Raw genomic sequence first — 19,770 nt, forward strand, 5'->3', positions numbered from 1 at the left:
TATAGAGTGCATAAAACCGGCCATCTTACACACAATAAAAGAGAAATGTAGCAGTAATCATATTGATCGGACTTGCGTTTGCTTTGACGATTTGCCTTCATTATCGGGGTCCCCCTACGACTTCGACCATTTCTCCCGGTTTAATCAAAAAGCTGCGTTTTGGGTGCAATGGGAGGGACAAGGGTCCTGTGCCCCCCGGCACTGGGGGAGGGAGTGGGGAGTCCCTGGGGGTACTGAGAGCACTGGGAGCACTGGGACGGGGAGCTCTGGGCAGTCCCACATGGGACCCCCCACTCGTGGCCCCCACCCAGGCACGGTGGGCACCACGGGAGCTGGGGGGGACACACACGGGAGTTGCCCTCACACGGGGGCCCCCAGTGTCCCCAATGCCCCCAGTGTCACAGCACGTTCTCATAGATGTCACTGGGATCCCGCTGTTGCCTGTGGGGTCCTGGCAGCTCCGCATAGGTCACCTGGGAGGATGTGACACGGGGGGGCCCTGCAAGAGACATCGGGTGTGGGGACATGGGTGGGGGGTGACACCTGTGGGTGACGTGTCCCTGTGTCCCCACCCTGTACTCACCCCCTGCCCGCTTGGTGCTCACGACGTGGGTGTAGAGCACCTCCCCCTCCTCTGGGGGGGCCGGGGGATCCGGGGGAGCCCTGCGGGGATAAGGGCGTGTCTGTGGGAGTGTGGGAGGTTTGGGGTGAGGGTAGAATTGGCGGGCCGACCTGGAGCCCCTCACTCACCTTTCCTGCTGCTTCCTGAGGGCTGCAAAGGGAACAGGGGAGCATGAATGGGGGGTCCTCAGGGCCTCTGAACACCCTTGGGACCCCTGACTACCCCCAGGACTCCCAAGCATTCTTGAAGCTCCCAAAAATCTTTGAAGCACCCCTTGAACCCCCTGAGCCCCCAAATCCCACAAACTTCCCAAAAACTTGCATGCAAAGCCTCTGGGGGCTCATCTTCACCCAAGTCAGGAGCTGTTGTTGGCACCCTATGACCCCATACTCTGGGTGGGCTTCACCCTAATTCCTGGGACCCCCATTCCTACTCATTGTCACCCACCCAGGCGGTGCTGCCGGTGCCAGCCCACGACGACAGCCACGAGCAGGACCAGGAACAGGAGGGACCCGCCGACCCCTGCGACCACTGCTGGGGACAGAGAGGGACACATTGGGGTCACCCAGAACCCCGGGGTCCTGCACCCCCCGTGTGACCCTGTGTGAGCCCACCTGTGACCCAGGGTGAGCCAGGGGTCACCTCCAGGGCCAGCTCAGGGCTGAGTGCCCGGAACACGCGGTGCCCGTCCTGTCCCAGCTGGTTTGTGGCCACACACTGGTAGGTGCCCGAATGTCCCACATCGACGTTTCCAAGCTCCAGGACGGGACCCCGGGCCACCTCCTGGCCATTGTGCAGCCAGGTGAAGGTGACAGGGGCTGAGCCCACCTGCACCGAGCAGCGCAGTGTCACGGGGTCACCTGCGTGCACCTGGTGTGACAGGGGACCGGGAGTGATGGTGGCATTGGCCACGGGCACTGTGGGGACACAGACAGGGTGAGACTGGGGCGGGGGGCTGGAAGCCAGCAAGAGGGACAGGGACACGGGGATGAGAGTTTTCTGGAGCATGCTGTGGGTGAGGCCACCCCCAGCCTGAGAGTCACACTCACCAAGGACGGTGACATTCAGGGGGACACTCTCAGCCACACTGTCCCCATCGCTTACTCGGCAGTGATAGTGGCCGCTGTCATTGTCCCCAACATGGCGCAGCTCCAGGTGGGGGCCGGTGCCCAGCGGTGTCCCAGAGCCCCCCCGGTGCCAGGTGAAGGACCGGGGACCTGTCCCCATGGCCACGGCACAGCTCAGCACCAGGTGGTCCCCCAGTGCCACCTGTCCCCCGGGGGGCTGTGCTGACAGGGACACCCCCGAGACAGGGATCCCTGCGGGGAGACACAGGTAAGATGATCTTGCCATGATGGGTGGAGGACACAAGACGGGAAGGAGGGGGGATTGGAGGGGAGCACAGAGGACCCCAGTGAGAAGTGGACCCTGGGAGGTGCGTTGGGATCTGGTGACCATGGAGTGACCCCATGGAAAGGTGGAGAGAGTCAGGCAGGGATGGGGGACTACACAAGAGACTGAGGGGACTCAGGGAATGATGTGGGGTTTGGAGAGGGGTGGGTGGACCCAGGGACGGAAGTGCAACCAGAGGGTTGAGCGGGGACCTTGGAAGGGGTGTGGGATGCCAGGGAGGGGTGGGGGGACAGAGAGAGGGAGGAGGGATGTGGAGAGGGAACCGGGCAGTCATGGGGGAACAAGGAGGTACTTGGGAAATTTTGGGTGATGCAGGGAGGAGTGAAGGGAAGGGTGAAGGATGCAGGTAGAGGGGGGAAACCCTTGGAGGATGTCAGGGTTGCCTGTCCCCATCCCTGCACTCACTGCGCACTGTCACTGTCACCAGATGCGACTCCCTCCACTGTGGCACTGCAGAGTTCACCCAACCCCTGCAGCGGTACTGGTCGCTGTGGTGCAGGTGCAGGGGGGACAGGGACAGCTCGGTCCTGTCGTGGGGCCCTCCCAGGTCCTGCTCCTCATGGTAAAATCGTACTCCAGTGGCTGTGCTATCCTGCCAGCACCGGCAGCGCAGTGTCACCGTATCTCCCTCCAGCAGGGCCCGTGCTGACACCTGCAGCACCAGCCAGGCTGGGGGACAGAGGTTTTCCATCACACTGGGGGCATCTGGAGGGTCCTGATGTCACCGGATGCCACCAGAGGCCACCCATTGCAAGAGAGGAGCCCCCTTGCACTGTTATGCTTTGGGATGTCCCCGTGTGCAGGGGACAGGCTCTGGTCACAGCAAGAGGTGACCCATGGACTGGAGCCCACCCAGAGCCCTCGGGGTCCCTGCAGGTGCCAGGCTGGGGTCACACAACCTCCCTCACCAATGACCACTCTCACAGGGGGGCTCCGCCCACTGCCATGTCTCCTACACCTGTAGCTGCCCCTCTCCGTGACAGTGAAGTGATCGCATCTGTTCGGCCCCCAGCGCTGCCCGTCCTTGTACCAGGTGGTGGCACCGGCTGTGCCCGAGCCCTGGCAGGTCAGTGTCACCTGGTCCCACAGCACTGCTGGACTCCAGGGCGGATCCACCAGGAGCTGGGTGGTCTGGGCACCTGCGGGTGACAGGGGACACCAGCCTGCCAGAGCCACCATGGGGCTGGGGACAGCGGGGTGGGGACATGGCATCCCCTGAGCACTCACCAGCGAGGCCGAGGGTCTGGGCTGGAAGGGAGAATGGACAGGGCTGGGTGAGGGTGGCCCTGGTGGGAAAGAAGCGACAGCAGGCACAGCACAAAGTGTGGTGCCTGCCCCATACTGCCCCGAATGGAACTCTGGTGTAGCACAGAGGTCATGAGGACAGGAACACCTCAATCACTCTGGGCTGAGGGAGGACATGGGGACACTGTGGACATCCCATGTTTGCACAGGTCCCCCCGAGCATCCTCAGAACGCCTGTTCCCACAACCACATCCCCATGGCCCGGTGCCCGTGATCCCATTCCGAAGGCACCTCTCCCCATATGGCATATGCAAGGTACGTGGCCCTTGCACCTGTTCCCGCATCACTGTTTCCCTATCCCTGTCCCCAACGCTGGCACAGCCCCAAGGTTCTTTTTGCCACATCCTTGACCACACATCTCTATCCCCATGTACCTGTCCCCACATTCCAGTTCCCCTGTTACTTTCCCCATGGCCATCCTGTAACTGTGGTGACATGATGGACTAGCTCTGCTGGCCTTGAGGAGCTCAGGGGACACCTCAGCCCCCCTGTGCCCTCTCCCCACCGGTCTCTGCCTCACCAGGGCCCATCCCCGGGGTGTCAGGCCCGTGCCCGGGGCACTCACCCCACAGGAGCAGCGCCACCTTCCCGGCCATCCCCGTGTCCCCGGCCATGTGCACTGGCTGTCACTCACTGCTGTGGCGGCTCGTCGGATGAAGAGGAAGGAAGAAAGGTCACACCTCGTCCCCACGTGTAGGTGGCCCTTGGTGGGGGATGGGTGGAGACACAGCAGGGGACAGGCTGGGGACATTATGGGATGGTCTGGGGGCTCAGTGGGGGATGGTGTTCCCAGGAGTGGGGGCCTCAGGGGATGTGGGAAACCAAGGGTGGGTGTCCAGGAGAATGGGGTCCAGGGGAATTGGGGTCTTCATGCCTGGGGGGGACTCAATGATGGGGGTCCTGTGGGAGCATAGACCTCAGAGATTTCAGGTCATGGGATGTGTGTCCCAGGGTTGGGGGTCCAGTAGAGAAAAGGGGACCCTGAGGAATTAGGGTTCTGAGGGGAAGGAGAAGCAGCCCATGTGATGGGATCAAGGCAATGGTGGTCCTGGGCAATGGGAGTCCTGGGATGGGGGTCCCAGGGAGCAGAGACCAAGGCAATGGGGGTCCCATGGTTGGGTTCCCAGGGGAATGGGGTTCCCAGGGATGGGCAGTGGCTGGGTGGGCACGGGGGTCTCAGCTCCTGCCCTGGGTGCCTCAGATTTTGGGGTGACTCAGAGCCCAGCACAGCCCCCACAGTGTGCTCATGGCCAGGGGGGCACCCCAGGGTGGAGGCTCTGGGTCTGTGCCCCACACACCCCTGGGCTTTTCCCATCCCCCCATTTCCTGGCTCAGCCATCCCAGGGAACACCTGAGCAGGGAACGGTGGGGGGATCCCAGGAAGGGGCCAAGGGGGCTGGGGTGTGCAGGCAGTGTTCAGGGGCTGTGGGGGATGAAAGATTTTCACTTTCTCTTTCCTGCAGCAGAAGGAAGAGGCCGTTTATGCTGAGCTGAGGCCGTGGGTTCTGTCCTGGGGGGCACATCCAGAGGGGTCCTGCCCTGAGGGAAAAGGGCTCCTCTGCTGTGGTGACACCTGGGTCGTGTCCCAGGGTCTTGTCCCAGAGGGTTCCTCATTCTGGGGGTGCCATGTCCTTGGGGATTCCTGTCCCAGAGGTGGCATATCCTGGGGGGGCACTGAGCATTCCCACTGTCCCCAGTGGGGCCCTGTATCCTCTGGGGTGTTTAAACTTAAGGGGGCATCTGTTACGACCTTACCCAGATGATGGTAAATGCCCGGCTAAATTTGGTTCAATTCCCTGATGCCCAATTGGCTGAAACAAAATTATACAACCATGAAATAAAGGCAAAAATACTTTCCCAAATCACATTTTTTCCCAAGAAAAAATAAACTCAGCAAAAATCAAACTAACAATGTAGAAAATGGTCTGGTCGATAGAATCCTTTTAATCATTGCCCTCCCAACTAGTCACTGACAATAAAAACACAAACAAATCCCATAGAAATGAGACTTTCTGGTTCCCTTTAAGAGCCCATTGGTGCATCCCATAGCAGCGTTTCCTTGTGCATAACACTGAGTGTGGAATCTCCCTGAGTCTCCAGCAGGTCCATGGGATTGTTCCTGGCCTGCTGGGCAGCAAGCCAGCCCACAGGGAAGGCTTTGGCTGGGCCACATTTAGGAACTCTGCCCATTTTCCTCCTTCCCACCCTCAAACTTCATTTATTTCCCATGGCTTCAGCTCCCAACAGGGTTGAAACTCTGTCCATCCTTGGAACAGAGCACAGGAATCCGTGGAAATGCCCGTGTGTCCCTCAGGGTCTACTTCCCTGGGAAATGCACTCCACCCTGCCCTGAATTCCCCTGCCTGGGCACTCCCTGCTCCTGCTGGGACACCCCTGTTCCCCAGATCCACGGCTGGAGCCCCTGCTCAGTATTTCCACACTTTTCCCTCTCTTGTGGTGTCCACATCCAGAACACAAACATTCTTTCTGGGAAGTTCCAAAGGGCTGCAGGTTTTGTTCAGGAAGGAGGGTCCCGGTCGTGTTGTTCAGCAGATGGGTGTGGGATCTGCAGAACTTCTGGGGCTCTCTCAGCCCCTTGCTGAGAGGGACAAAATGATCAATTGCTGCATTTCCGGACTGCTTCCCTCACAGCTGCCCCTGCAGGGGGGTTTGCAGCCAGCCCTGCTCTGAAAACCATCCAAGGCCCTCGCAGAGCCACTGCTTGGGCTCCCATTGGCTTTTGTGCTTCTTGCAGGGCCCAGCAAACCACAGCCAGGCCTTTTCCTGCCACAGAATTCTCACCTTTGCAGCAGCTCTCAAGCTGCCAGAATCAAAGCCAAGGGGGCGGGGGGAGCCTCAGGTCGTGGCTGCCACCTGGGGCTGGCCAGAGCAGGGCTGGCCAATGCCCATCCCTGTGCACTGGGGCTGGGCCATGGCTGGGCCCCGCACTTGGATGGCCACTGGCTTCAAGGAGGAGGAGTTGGGGAGCTCCTTCCTGCCTGGGGCTCCATTCCCGAGCTGCTCTTGCCGGCTGACATCCTGCAGGGGGCGAGTGTGAATGGAGATATCTGGACCCTGCCTGGAGCTGCCATCCCCCAGGACAGGATCCCCTTGGCCAGCATGTGTCCCCCCCGGGACAGGATCCCCCCAGAACAGGACCCCCCTTGCTGTTCCCCCCAGGACAGGACCTCTCCCCCTGTGTGTCAGCCACTGCCCATCCCTGGGCCCCCCATTCCCCTGGGAACCCAACCATGGGACCCCCATTCCCTTGGTCTCTCCTCCCTGGGACCCCCATCCCAGGACTGCCATTGCCCAGGACCACCATTGCCTTGATCCCATCACATGGGCTGCTTCTTCTTCCATAACCACTCTTCCCAAGGGTCCCCTATTTTTTTCCCCTTCACCCCCAACTCTGGGACCTACATCCCATTATCCGAAATTCATGGGGACCATGATCACCCCGGAGCCCCATCCCTGAATATCCCCAGGCATGAAGACCCCAATTCCCCTGGATCCCCATTCTCTTGGACACCCCTCCTTGGTTCCCCACATCCCCTGAGCTCCCCACTCCTGGGAACACCATCCCCCACTGTGCCCCCAGACTATCCCATAATGTCCCCAGCCTGTCCCCTGCTGTGTCTCCACCCATCCCCCACCAAGGGCCACCTACTCATGGGGACGAGGTGTGACGTTTCTTCCTTCCTCTTCATCCGAAGAGCCGCCACCCAGGGGACCGGTGGCCACAGCAGCGAGTGACAGCCAGTGCACATGACCGGGGACACGGGGATGGCCGGGAAGGTGGCGCTGCTCCTGTGGGGTGAGTGCCCCGGGCACGGGCCTGACACCCCGGGGATGGGCCCTGGTGAGGCAGAGACCGGTGGGGAGGGGGCACAGGGGGGCTGGGGTGTCCCCTGAGGTCCCCAAGGCCAGTAGAGCCAGTGTATGGGCATGGACCCCAGTGTGAGCAGAGGAGTGGGGTGGCTGTGTGGACAGGAAAAGGGGAACTGGGATGTGGGGGCAGGAGCAGGGAGATAGAGATGTGGGGACAAGGATGTGGCCAAAGGAACCTTGGGGTGGTGCAGCAGTGGGAACAGGGACAGAGGAACAGGGCTGCCGGTACAGAGAGAAGGGCCATGTACCATGCAGATGGGCTGTGAGGACAGGAGCTGTGAGGATGGTGGTGGTGACCTTTGAAAACATGGGGTGGCTGTGGTGTCCCCATTCCCGGAGTGTCCACAGTGTCCCCGTGTCTTGCCTCAGCCGAGTTGCCAGGATGTCTCTGTCCTCGAAATTTCCATGCCAAACCATTCCCCATTGGGACAATTCTGTGATAGTCTCCACATCCCATCCCCCAGGAGCTTCTCTTGCTGGCCTGCCACCCCAACCCACCCCTGTCCCTTCTCCCTTCCAGCCCAGACCCTCGGCCTCGCTGGTGAGTCCTCGGGCGACACCACATCCCCACCTCGCTGTCCTCAGCCCTGCGCTGACCCTGGCAGGCTGGTGTCCTCTGTCACCTGCAGGTGCCCAGACCACCCAGCTCCTGGTGGAGCCCCCCTGGAGGCCGGCGGTGCTGTGGGACCGGGTGACACTGACCTGCTGGGGCTTGGGGCCCACCGGTGCCACCACCTGGTACAAGGACGGGCGGCGCTGGGGGCAGAAGGGATCTGACCGCATCCTTGTCACCAGGAGTGGCAACTACACATGTGACAGACCCGGCAGTGGGCTCAGCCCCCCCGTGTCAGTATTAAATGGTTAGTGGGGCTGTGAGGTTGGTGCCCCATGAGGGCTCAGCGTGGGCTCCTGTCCACGTGTGGCTTCATGTCCCAGTCCCCAGCACATGTGGACATGCCAGTGCATCACACTGTACCCCTGTGCACACCAATTTGTTCCAGTGCACACCAGTTCATCCCAGGGTGATGGGTTTCCCCCTGGTATTCTTAGGGGCCTCTGGTGTAATGGGGACCCCCCGGACCCCTCTTGAGTCCCTCAGTGTGAGAACCCCCCTGCCCCACAGACCGACTGGTGCTGCAGGTGCCAACACAGACACTGCTGGAGGGGGACACGGTGACACTGCGCTGCCGGGTCACGCAGGACATGTCGGTCACTGGGGTGCGATTTTACCACAAGGAGACGGATCTGGGGCGGCCCGTCAGCGGCACCGAGCTGTCCCTGTCCCCCCTGCAGCTGCACCACAGCGGTCGCTACCTCTGCGGGGGCTTGGTGGGCTCGGGAATGTCACAGTGGCACAACTCAGCACCAGTGACAGTGACAGTGCATGGTGAGCATCCGCACAGCTGCCACCTTGATATCCCAACACCCCAACACCTTATGCCTTGACAATCCCAAAGCCACTTCCCAGTGGACTCAGAGTCACAGTCCTAATCTCCTGTCTCCTTCCCAGAGCTCTTCACTGTGCCGGTGCTGGAGGGTCCCCCCGAGCCCATCGAGGGGTCCCGCCTCCATCTCAGCTGCCTCAGCACCCCCAGACCCCTGCGGCCCCGAACCCGCCTCCTGCACCTCTTCTACCGGGATGGGCAGTTGGTGGGGGGCCCGCAGGTGTCCCCACAGCTCCTGGTGCCTGCCGTGGGGGTCTCCGACTCGGGGAATTACACCTGCCAGGTGCGCTCTGAGGAGAGGAAGGTGTGGAAGAGCAGCGCCCGGCTCTGCATCACAGTGCACAGTAAGTGCGGGGATGGGCACGGGGAGCCCCCAGAGCCTCCCTGGGTCCCCCAGCCCTGCCTGGAGACCTCTATTACTGTCCGGACACCCCATACCGGTGGTGGGTCCCCCATGCTTTCCTGGATCCTTTGCCGGGTTCCCCAGCCCTGCGTGGGTACCCCCATCTATCCTGTAAACTTTTTCCATGTTCCCCAATCACTGCTCTGGTCCCCCTCCATGTCCCCCCTATCCCCTCCCTGCATCCCCACACCCTCCCTGGAGTCTACCATCATCCTTCTCCAGGTGTCCCCTCCCTGAACCCCTCATCATTTCTTGGCATTCATTCCTAAGCCCCTAGCTCTGCATCCCCTTTTCCTCACTGGGAATCCTCTGCTCCTCCCAGAACATCCCCAAGTCCCTCACTGTCCCCTGGTGTCCCCCTCTCCCCTCAGGAGTCCCACTCTCAGGGGTGTCCGCGTGGGCACAGCCCCCCGGGGGACAGGTGGCACTGGGGGACCGCCTGGTGCTGAACTGCACAGTGGCCGAGGGGACAGGTCCCCGGACCTTCTCCTGGCACCGGGGGGGCTCAGGGACACCACTGGGCAGTGGCCCCCACCTGGAGCTGCGCCGCGTTGGGGACAATGACAGTGACCACTACCAGTGCCGGGTCAGCGATGGGGACAGCATGGCCGAGAGTGTCCCCCTGAATGTCACCGTCCTGGGTGAGTGGGACCCTCGGACTGGGGGTGATCCCACCCACGGCACCCCCAGCCCACCTTGCCAGGTGCCAGCCCTGTCTGTGTCTCTGCAGTGCCCGTGGCCAATGCCACCATCACCCCCGGTCCCCTGTCACACCAGGTGCATGCAGGTGACCCCGTGACCCTGCGCTGCTCGGTGCAGGTGGGCTCAGCCCCTGTCAACTTCACCTGGCTGCACAATGGCCAGGAGGTGGCCCAGGGTCCCATCCTGGAGCTTGGGGACATCGATGTGGGACATTCGGGCACCTACCAGTGCGTGGCCACCAACCAGCTGGGACAGGACGGGCACCGCGTGTTCTGGGCACTCAGCCCTGAGCTGGCCCTGGAGGTGACCCCTGACTCACCCTGGGTCACAGGTGGGCTGACACAGGGTCACACGGGGGATGCAGGACTTCTGGATTTCTCGGTGACCCCACTGTGTCCCCCTCTGTCCCCAGCAGTGGCTGCAGGGGTCGTCGGGTCCCTCCTGTTCCTGCTCCTGCTCCTGGCTGTCATCGTGGGCTGGCACCGGCGGCACCGCCTGTGTGGGTGACAATGAGGGGGAATGGGGGTCCCAGGGATTAGGATGAAGCTCCTCCAGAACACACGGGCCATATGGTGTCACCAACAGCTCCTGATTTGGGTGAAGATGAGCCCCCAGAGACCTTGACTGGGGGCCCTGGGAGATTTGGGGAGCTCCTGGAGGGTCATGCAGGGATGTTGCGGGTTCTGTCAGGGTTTTAGGGCAGTTTAGGGGCTCATGGGGTTCAAGGGTAGTTCGAGGTTTTTTAGGAGCTTCAGAGATGCTCGAGGCTCCCAGGGGCAGTCAGGGGACCTGATGTTATTCAGAGCCCGTGAGGACCCCACCAGTCACCCTCCCCTCTTCCCTTTGCAGCCCTCAGGAAGCAGCAGGAAAGGTGAGTGGGGTCTCAAGATCTGACGCCTCATTTTACCCTCACCTGAGACTCCCCCCAGCCCCACAGACACTCCCTTATCCCCACAGGGCCCCCCAGGATCCTCCGGCCGCCCCAGAAGTGGAGGATCTGCTGTATACCCACATCGTGGGCATCGAGCAGGCAGGGGGTGAGTACAGGAGGGGCCAGGGACACGTCACCCACGGGTGTCACCCCCCACCCAGGTCCTCATATCTGGTATCTCTCGCAGGGCCGCCCCGGGCCACATCCCCCCAGGTGACCTACATGGAGATGCTGGGACCCCACAGGTGACAACGGGACCCCAGTGACATCTATGGGAATTTGCTGTGACACTGGGGGACACTGGGAGCACTGGAGGTCCCTGTCCAAGGACACCCCCTCTGTGTGCCTCTCCCAGCTCTTGTGGGTGCCCACCGTACCCAGGGGGTGGCCACGAGTGGCGGGTCCCATGTTGGCCCCACAGCTCCCCGTTCCAGTGCTCCCAGTGCTCCCAGTACCCAGAGGGGTTCCCCATTCTCTCCCTCAGTGCCAGGGGGCACAGGACCCTTGTCCTTCTCATTGGTTCCAAAATGCAGATTTTTGGTTAAACTGGGAGAAATGGTTTTTGTTTGTTCAGCACTGCCAGGTCAGCTCGGACGGAGGAAGGTCCCAGTCAGGCTGTTGAAGAGATTGGTGTGGGGTTTACAGAGATATGGGAACAGGAATAACAATTCTTCACTAGAATATCTATAACAAGACAAACAAACAACAACACCGCCACCAACAACAAACAAAAGCACAAACCCAGTCCCAGCCCTCTCGGGGCTGCAGGCACTTCCCCTGCGGTGCAGTTCCGGGCACAGCCGGCAGGGGCGCTGGTGGCTCCCGGCCGGGCAGGGCGGGTGCGATGATTCCCCCGCGGCTGCAGGGGGCGCTGTGGCAACAGCTCGGCTGTCTCTCTCTCCATGGTTAATGGAGACTCAGCGGGCGGGAGAGAGAGAGAAGCGCCCTTCCCTCACTGACGGAGCTGGGGGGCAGCTGGGAACGGTGCCGCTCCGGATGGCAAAATGGACTGCGGCAGGAACCCTCGGAGTGGCGGCTGGAACGGTGGGAGGAGGCACACCCAGGGTGGCAAAGGAGGTGTAGCAAAAACTCTGAAGCTGTAGCAGGAGCCGTGGGGCTTGGGTGGGGCACGGGGTGTTGGGTTCAAGGGTAGCAAAAAGCCCAAAGCAGTCACAGAAAACAGCGGAGCTGGGCAGCCACAGCCGTGCTCCCGCAAACAGCTGCCGCACGCAGCCTGGAGACGCGCCCTCTGGGAAGGGTGAGGTGCTCTGGGTGCTGGGTTCTCCTCTGAGACACCTGAGAATATGGTGAGGGTCCTTTCCCTGAGGGAGTTTAAAAGATGCCAGTTCAAGGGCTGCCCTTCTCAGCAAAGCCTCACTCATGGTAGGAGAAGCAGTGAAGGGTGGAACTCTGCGGTGGCGGCCAATTGTCCCCAGAGCAACAGCAGCACTGTCCCACCTCCAGTGCCAGGAGCAAGAGAGAGAGGAGCCAAGATCAGCCCCTCACCCTCCAGCCAAAATCTCGTGGTATGTCTGCCCTTGCCAACAGATGTTGTTCCTGCACCCTGAGGAGCCCCACAGCAGAAGGGTCCTGGGAGAACCCCAGGCAGAGATTGAGCTGTGGAATTCCCTCTGTCTCCACAACAGCTCTGCCAATGCCCAACGAAGTCTTTTGGGCTCCCTGAAATCCCCTCTCCTGGGAGAATCAGTGCCAAGGATTCCTGGGGCAGAGTCTGACATCATAGAAGGGAAATATGTGACATCACAGAGTGGGCTGTGACATCACAGGGCAGCTGTGTATGACATCACAGAGCACGTGATGACATCCTATGATAGTTGTTTGACATTCACAGAGATGACTGTGACATCTCAGAGTGGTGGTGTCACATCATAGAGGAGGTTGTTACATCACAGAGCAGGCTCACAGCAGGTCTTTGAGGTCACTGGATTGGTCACTGCTGCACTCCCCTCTCAAAGCTGCCCTGCAGAGAAGCCCCCCTGTGCTCCTCATGCAGAGTCTGGTTCCCTGTCCTCCTAGGTTCCCTCCTGCCCCCCAGCAGCACAGCCTGCCCCGGAGGACGTTCCACAAGATCAGTCCCCAGAGCCTGACACGGGGATGACGGCTGGAGCCACGGATGGGGTGGGACCGGAGAACAGGGACCCCCCAGCAGCATCCCCGTCTCACCCCGTTGGGGAGCCTGGGCCAGGGCTCCTTCCCCAGAGCTACAAAGGCCCCAGACAAGACCAGGATGAGGAGGACAGACCCCGCCAGCCCCCAGTGGTGTTCGAGGTCATGGACAGCAACCACCAAAAGGGCCTTTGGGGAGGGGCTTTCACAGCACTCTCCTCCCCAAGCTGTCCTGTAACCCTGTCCACTGACTCTCAGGCATCCATATCCCACCTCTCCCACATCTCCATGCCCCACAGCCCCCACACACCCATATCCCTTGGATCCCATGCATTGACACCTCACACCTCCCAATGCATCCACCTCTCTCAGCTCCCACATATTCCTGATGATTCCTGTGGCCAGCACCAGCCCAGCCCAGTGTGCAGAGCCACACTTGGGGTCCTCAGCCCTCTTTCCCCCCACCCAGAAGCAGGAGAAAATCACCCACGGGAATGTCTCTGCTGAGAAGGGTCTGCTGGCAGTGCTGAGATCGGCCACTGCCTGCCTGAGCTTGCAGAAGGAACAACCCCCTCCTTCCTTCCTGCCTTCCTTCCTTCCTTCCTTCCTTCCTTCCTTCCTTCCTTCCTTCCTTCCTTCCTGCCTGCCTGCCTGCCTGCCTTCCTGCCTTCCTGCCTTCCTGCCTTCCTTCCTGCCTGCCTTCCTTCCTGCCTTCCTTCCTGCCTTCATTCCTGCCTTCCTTCCCGCCTTCCTTCCCGCCTTCCTTCCTGCCTTCCTTCCTGCCTTCCTTCCTGCTTTCTCCCTTCCTTTCCCTTCCCTTCCTCCCTCTCACCCTGGACCCGGGGGTGCACTGGGAAGTGGGGATGGCAGAGATGGAATGGTGGCAGCGGAGAGTGTTCCTGGGTTGAGACAAGGACCAGGAGAGATCACTCATCAAATCCTGTAATAGGTAAAACAGCATCAGAATTAGAGAGAAAACGTCCTTTCAAAGATCTAAAGACAGGTTTATTAAGAAAACTACGAGAAAAAAAATAACAAGAATCAGAAAAATACCTTCAAAACTCTTCCCCTCTTCCCCAAAAACTCCTTTCTTTCTCTCTGACAACATCCAGAGAAAACAAAACTTAGACTTCATGTCAGTCACTACCTCTAAAATAGTCTTTCATCAGTTCTCTCAGAGACAAAAGTCTCATTTGGTCTGCCATGGAAACTTCCCCACAAGAAAGAACAGTTCTCTTGTGGCTTTTTCATTCTCACAAAACCAGCCACCTCTGAATCTGCATTTGTGAAGTCCCTCCCATATCACACAGCCTTCCCACAGCTGCGTAATGGGCCATGTAAACTCATGGGGTACCATTTTAAAGATGAACGGTTCAAAAGCAAAGATTTTCTACATCTCTAGAAACAGAGATCTTTTCTCTTTTTGGGGGCAGATCTTCATCTTCATCTCTCTCTCTGTTCAAGCTTCTCATAAGATCACAACTACTTCAGTATTTACTTCGTTGACCACAAATGCCTTTGCTCAGATCTAAAATCTGAATACTCTGATCTCGCCATCCATGCCTTCCATGACTTAGAGGAATATTCTAAGATATCACAGTCCATTCCCAATTACAAAAGAGTTTCAGCCTAAAACCAAGGCATCTTCTCCTTCTCTTGCCATCTAAGTTTCAACACCTCCATCACCGACTTTGATGTCTTCATATTGTCTCTCTATTTGGCTTCACTCTGTCGTTTCGTCTCACTTAAGAGAGGATTAGTGCTTTGCAAGTTCCATCCGTGCAGAGGAAGAGTTTCCATTCTCCCAGTCTGCAGAGGCCGTGATGGTTCTCCCGGGCAGTGGCCGAAGGTGGTAAATTCAGGCCGTGCCAGGGCTGGGCCAGGATCTCCGGGGTTCTGGCTGCATTCAATTTCCAGCTGCGGCGCCGATCCGCACGGCTGCAGAGCTGCCCCTGCTCTTGGCCACAAGATCTCTCCAGCTGCTGGGGCCTCTCCCTCCGCAAGGGGTCTTGGTGCCGGTGTCTGGAGCTGTTCATAGTAAAGAATTCTTCCAAAGCCGCGCTGGGGGCTTCCCCCGTTCCTCTGCCCGGCAGCGCTGGGGGCCCGGCCCGGCCCTGCGAGGCCTCCCGGGGCCGCCATGGGGGCGGCTTTAGCGGCAGGATGTCAGCAGCCGCTGGAGGCCCGATCCGGCCGGGACGGGGCGTTCTCTCCTCCCCTGCCCTGCCCGGGAGCCGCCGGGCCCGGCCCTGCCAAGGCTCCAGCAGCAGCCGGGCCCGGCCAGGCCGCACCAGGCCCGGGGCCACGCGGCGGAGCGGGGCCGACCCCGCCGGCACCTGGGGACCTCTGCCCAGGTGGGAAGGGAAGAGAACTTTTCTGGGATTCTTCTGATTTCAACCTGTGTGGCCACAGAGGCGTACCTAGCTCATTAATTGGTTCAATAGGTTGTCGATATTCAAAGCTAATCGCTGATTTGTTTTGCCAAAGCTATTCTTCAATCAATGCAAAACCAGCACAGGCATTTACTGTAAGAGAATGAGTCATGGGTGAAACCAAGCAAAAGAACTCCCAGAACATGTAAACTCGAAAGTATTTTCGAAATATGCATAATTTTCTTGAATATGTATTCAATCAATACAATGACAAAGGTACACAAGAAGAATTGTTATAGAGAACTGTGCACCTTGGGCAGTTGCCCAGCACCCAGCACGCTGTTTGCAGTCCCTTTGCTACCTTATTAATATTTAAAGATAGTAAGGAGTGTGCCTTGTTTCTCACACAGTTTAATCAAAATGCTGAAGTTCAGGTACAGTAGAAGGAAAAGGGTCATGGGCCGGCCCAGCACTGGGTGAGGGAAGGACGAGCCCAGTGGGGTGCAGTGAAGAGGAAGAAGGGACCGCTGAGGGGAATCGATGTCCCCCAGCGCTGCCAGTGTCCCCAGTGTCACAGCCCACTCTCAAAGGTGTCATGGGGATCCTACTGTCCCTCATGGGGTCCTGGCAGATCTGCGTTGGTCACTTGTGGATCCCGAGGTGTGGCAGGACCAGGGGACACCAGTGGGGGCCCGGAGAGTGACACCAGTTGTGGGGACCTGAGTGGGGGGTGACACCTGGGGATGATGTTTCCGTGTCCCCCCTGTACTCACCCCCTGTCTGCTCAGTGCCCATGACGTGGGGGTCCAGCACTGCCCCCTCCTCTGGGGGGGTCCTGTGGGGTAAGAGGGGTCTGAGGGGTGTCTGGGGAGGGGCAAAGGAGAGTCCCAGCCAGAGCCCCCCACTCACCTGTCCTGGGGCTTCCTGGCAGCTGCAAGATTAAGGAGAGAGGGTGACCTTGGGGACCCCAGGACCACTGAACCTTCCTGGGAACACGGCAGCTCCAAACACCCACAGGACCCCTAATTTCCACTGAAGCCCCGATTCCCAACAGGCACTTGATTCCCCCCCAGTCACTCCAAGCACCCCTGGAACTCCCCAAAACTTCTGCAGTGCCCCCACCACCCCTCAGTGTCTGTGACCCACTGTGCCCCAGAACCTCAAGCCAGGCAGAGAGAGGCACCCCCCAAACTCCCCCAGGCCACCAGAAAGATCCCTCAACATCCCTGCATGGCCCTTGAAGACGTCCCCAAACCATCCAGGAGTTCACAGTGGCACCCCAATGCTCCTCAAAGCCCACCCAGGGATGGCCCTGGAACACAACCAATTCTCCAAATTCTCCAAATTCCCCCCAAATCCCCCAGGACCCCCAGCCAAGGTCACTGTGGGCTCAGTTTTCCCCAGCTCAGGGGCCCTGGGTGCTGGCCCAGCTCTGCTCCCACTCTGGGGGCTTCCCCTCGCTCCAGGACCCCCATCCCCCCATTGTCACCCACCCCAGCGGTGCCAGCAGTGACAGCCCCCGATGACAGCCAGGAGCAGGAGCAGGAACAGGAGGGTCCTGCCGACATTCACAGCCACTGCTGGGGACAGAGGGGGACACATTGGGGTCAGTGTGAACCCTGGGGGTCCTGAACACCCCGGTGACCCCTTGTGAGCCCACCTGTGACCCAGGGTGAGTCAGGGGTCACCTCCAGGGCCAGCTCAGGGCTGAGTGCCCGGAAAACGCAGTGCCCGTCCTGTCCCAGCTGGTTGGTGGCCATGCACTGGTAGGTGCCTGAATGTTCCACACTGATTTTCCCAAGCTCCAGGACGAGACCCCGGGCCACCTCCTGGCCATTGTGCAGCCAGGTGAAGGTGACAGGGGCTGAGCCCACCTGCACCGAGCAGCGCAGGGTCATGGGGTCACCTGCATGCACCTGGTGTGACAGGGGACCGGGGGTGATGGTGACATTGGCCACGGGCACTGTGGGGACACAGACAGGGCTGGCATCCGGTGAGGTGGGATGGGGGTGCTGCGGTTGGGATCACCCCCAGCCCGAGGGTCCTGCTCACCAAGGACGGTGACATTCAGGGGGACACTCTCCTCTACGCTGTCCCCATCGCTGACCCGGCAGTGATACTGGCCACTGTCATTGTCCCCAACGCGGCGCAGCTCCAGGTGGGGGCCAGTGCCCAGCGGTGTCCCAGAGCCCCCACGGTGCCAGGTGAAGGACAGGGGACCTATCCCCGCGGCCACCACACAGCTCAGCACCAGGCAGTCCCCCAGTGCCACCTGTCCCCCAGGGGGCTGTGCTGACACGGACACCCCCGAGAGCAGGACCTCTGTGGGAGAGGGGACAGCAAGGGTCAGTGAGGGACACCAGGGGACAATGAGGAACACGGGGCAGGAGGGGGGGGTGGAGAGGGGCAGGGGAATCCCAGTGAATAAGAGGGGGGGCAGAGCCTGGAAAGGAACCCTAAAGAACATGGGGGGGTTCAGGGAGGGGACACCTGGAGAAGGGGGGGGGAACCCAGGGAGGGTGTGGGGACCCAGGGAGGGGATGGTGTGACCTGGGGACCGTGGGGGCAGAGCAGGGAGGGGTGGGGTTGACTCAGAGATGGGCGAAGCGACCCAGTGAGGGATGTGTAGATGAGGAGGGAGACTCAAGCAGTGATGGGGGGACATAGGAAAAGTTTACAGGAAAGATGGGGGTGCCCATGTAGGGCTGGGGGATCCTGTGAGAGAGCTGGGAATGGATTCAAGACACGTAGCAGAGATAGGGGATCTGGGCAGTAATGGGGGTCTGCAGGCAGTGCTGGGGGTCCCCAACCAGGGGACCCAGGGAGGCTGTGGGGGTGAGGCTCACCGTGCACTGTCACTGTCACCGGCGCTGACTCCTGCCACCCCCGTGATACCCCGGAGTTCACCCAGACCCGGCAGCGGTAGCGGCCGCTGTGGTGCAGGTGCAGAGGGGACAGGGACAGCTCGGTCCTGGGGAGGGTCTTAATCATCTCCTTGTTCCCACGGTAGAATCGCACCTCAGTGACCAACAGGTCCCACCGGCATCGGCAGCGCAGTGTCACCGTGTCCCCCTCCAGCAGTGGCCGTGCCGGCACCTGCAGCACTAAGGGGCCTATGGGACAGAGGGGTCCCATCACACTGGGGGGGTCTCGTTTTTGTGGGGACCCCATTGGGTCACAGCCAGAGCACCAGGGGTCCCGAATTCCACAAACAGGGTCCCCCCGCATTGGGATGCTCCGGGATGTCCCCGTGTGCAGGGGACAGGCTCAGGCCACACCAAGAAGTGACCCATGGAGCGGAGCCCACCCAGAGCCCTCGGGGTGCCACAGGTGGTGGGTTGAGGACACCCAAATCCCCCTCACCGTCTGAGACAGTCACGGGGGGGCTGAGCCCACTGCCAGGTCTGTCACACGTGTAGGTGCCACTCTCGGTGACAGTGAAGTGATCGGGCCCCTCCAGCCACCAGCGCTGCCCATCCTTGCACCAGGTGGTGGCACCGGCAGTCCCCGAGCCCTGGCAGGTCAGTGTCACCCGGTCCCACGGCACCGCCGGCCTCCAGGGGGGCTCCACCAGGAGCTGGGTGGTCTGGGCACCTGCGGGTGACAGAGGACACCAGCCTGCCAGGGCCACCATGGGGCTGGGGACAGCGGGGTGGGGACATGGCATCCCCTGGGGACTGACCAGCGAGGCCAAGGGTCTGGGCTGGAAGGGAGGAGGGACAGGGCTGGGTGGGGACAGCAGCACCTGGGGGACATGGTGTGGTGTCTGTCCCCAGACTGTCTGCAGTGGGAACACTGCTGTAGCACAGAGGTCTTGAGGACAGGGACACCTCAGTCACCCTGGGCTGAGGCAGAACATGGGGACACTGTGGACACCCCATTCTCCTACAGGTCACCACCACCATCCTCACAGCCCTGGTCCCATCAGCAACATCCCCATGGCCCGTCATCCCATTCTAATGGAACCCATCCCCACAGCCCATCTGCATGGTACATGGCTCTTGTCCCTGTCCCTGCATCCCTGTGCCCCTGTCCCTGTCCTCACAACTGCTACAGCCCCAAGGTTCCTTTGCCACGTCCTTGTCCCCATATCTCTATCCCCCTTTTCCTGTCCCCACATCCCATTTCCCCTCTTCTTGTCCCCCTTTTCCTGTCCCCACAACCACCCCACTCCTCTGCTCACACTGGGGTCCATGCCCATGCACTGGCTCTGCTGGCCTTGGGGACCTCAGGGGACCCCGCAGCCCCCCTGTGCCCCCTCCCCACCGGTCTCTGCCTCACCAGGGCCCATCCCCGGGGTGTCAGGCCCGTGCCCGGGGCACTCACCCCACAGGAGCAGCGCCACCTTCCCGGCCATCCCCGTGTCCCCGGCCATGTGCACTGGCTGTCACTCACTGCCGGGGGTGGCTGTTGGCTGAGTGGCAGTTCTTTGGCAAAATGGGAAGGAAGTGAGGTCAGGTCTCATCCTCATGCGTAGGTGGCACTTGCTGGGGTCAGGTTGGCCACAAGATGGTGACAGGCTCTGGGCAGGGTGGGGACAGGGTGGGGACAGGGCTGGGTGG

General features: G+C 60.6%; 2 protein-coding genes and 1 pseudogene across 2 annotated transcripts; 1 reads left to right on the forward strand and 2 right to left on the reverse strand.

Moving 5' to 3' along the window:
- Positions 1–398: 398 nt before the first annotated feature.
- On the reverse strand, positions 399–3,954 carry LOC136302878 (high affinity immunoglobulin gamma Fc receptor I-like). Its single transcript, XM_066206471.1, has 10 exons — positions 3,906–3,954; positions 3,263–3,283; positions 2,944–3,174; positions 2,441–2,704; positions 1,672–1,941; positions 1,237–1,482; positions 1,070–1,156; positions 751–772; positions 584–663; positions 399–499 (listed from the first exon to the last, which is right to left on the reverse strand). The coding sequence occupies exons 1-10, from the start codon at positions 3,952–3,954 to the stop codon at positions 399–401; spliced, it is 1,371 nt and encodes a 456-aa protein (XP_066062568.1).
- Positions 3,955–7,613: 3,659 nt separating this feature from the next.
- On the forward strand, positions 7,614–11,233 carry LOC136302879 (Fc receptor-like protein 4). The gene is made up of 8 exons (XM_066206472.1): positions 7,614–8,091; positions 8,355–8,618; positions 8,742–9,020; positions 9,810–10,112; positions 10,194–10,280; positions 10,631–10,652; positions 10,739–10,818; positions 10,900–11,233. The coding sequence occupies exons 1-8, from the start codon at positions 7,614–7,616 to the stop codon at positions 10,959–10,961; spliced, it is 1,575 nt and encodes a 524-aa protein (XP_066062569.1). The 3' UTR covers positions 10,962–11,233.
- A 3,351-nt stretch (positions 11,234–14,584) lies between these two features.
- Positions 14,585–19,565, reverse strand: LOC136302881 (Fc receptor-like protein 4; annotated as a pseudogene).
- Positions 19,566–19,770: the final 205 nt, after the last annotated feature.

Source organism: Chamaea fasciata, unplaced genomic scaffold (assembly GCF_029207755.1).
Source record: "Chamaea fasciata isolate MVZ Bird 193981 ecotype frontalis unplaced genomic scaffold, bChaFas1.0.hap1 SCAF_31, whole genome shotgun sequence".
Lineage (NCBI taxonomy): Eukaryota > Metazoa > Chordata > Aves > Passeriformes > Sylviidae > Chamaea > Chamaea fasciata.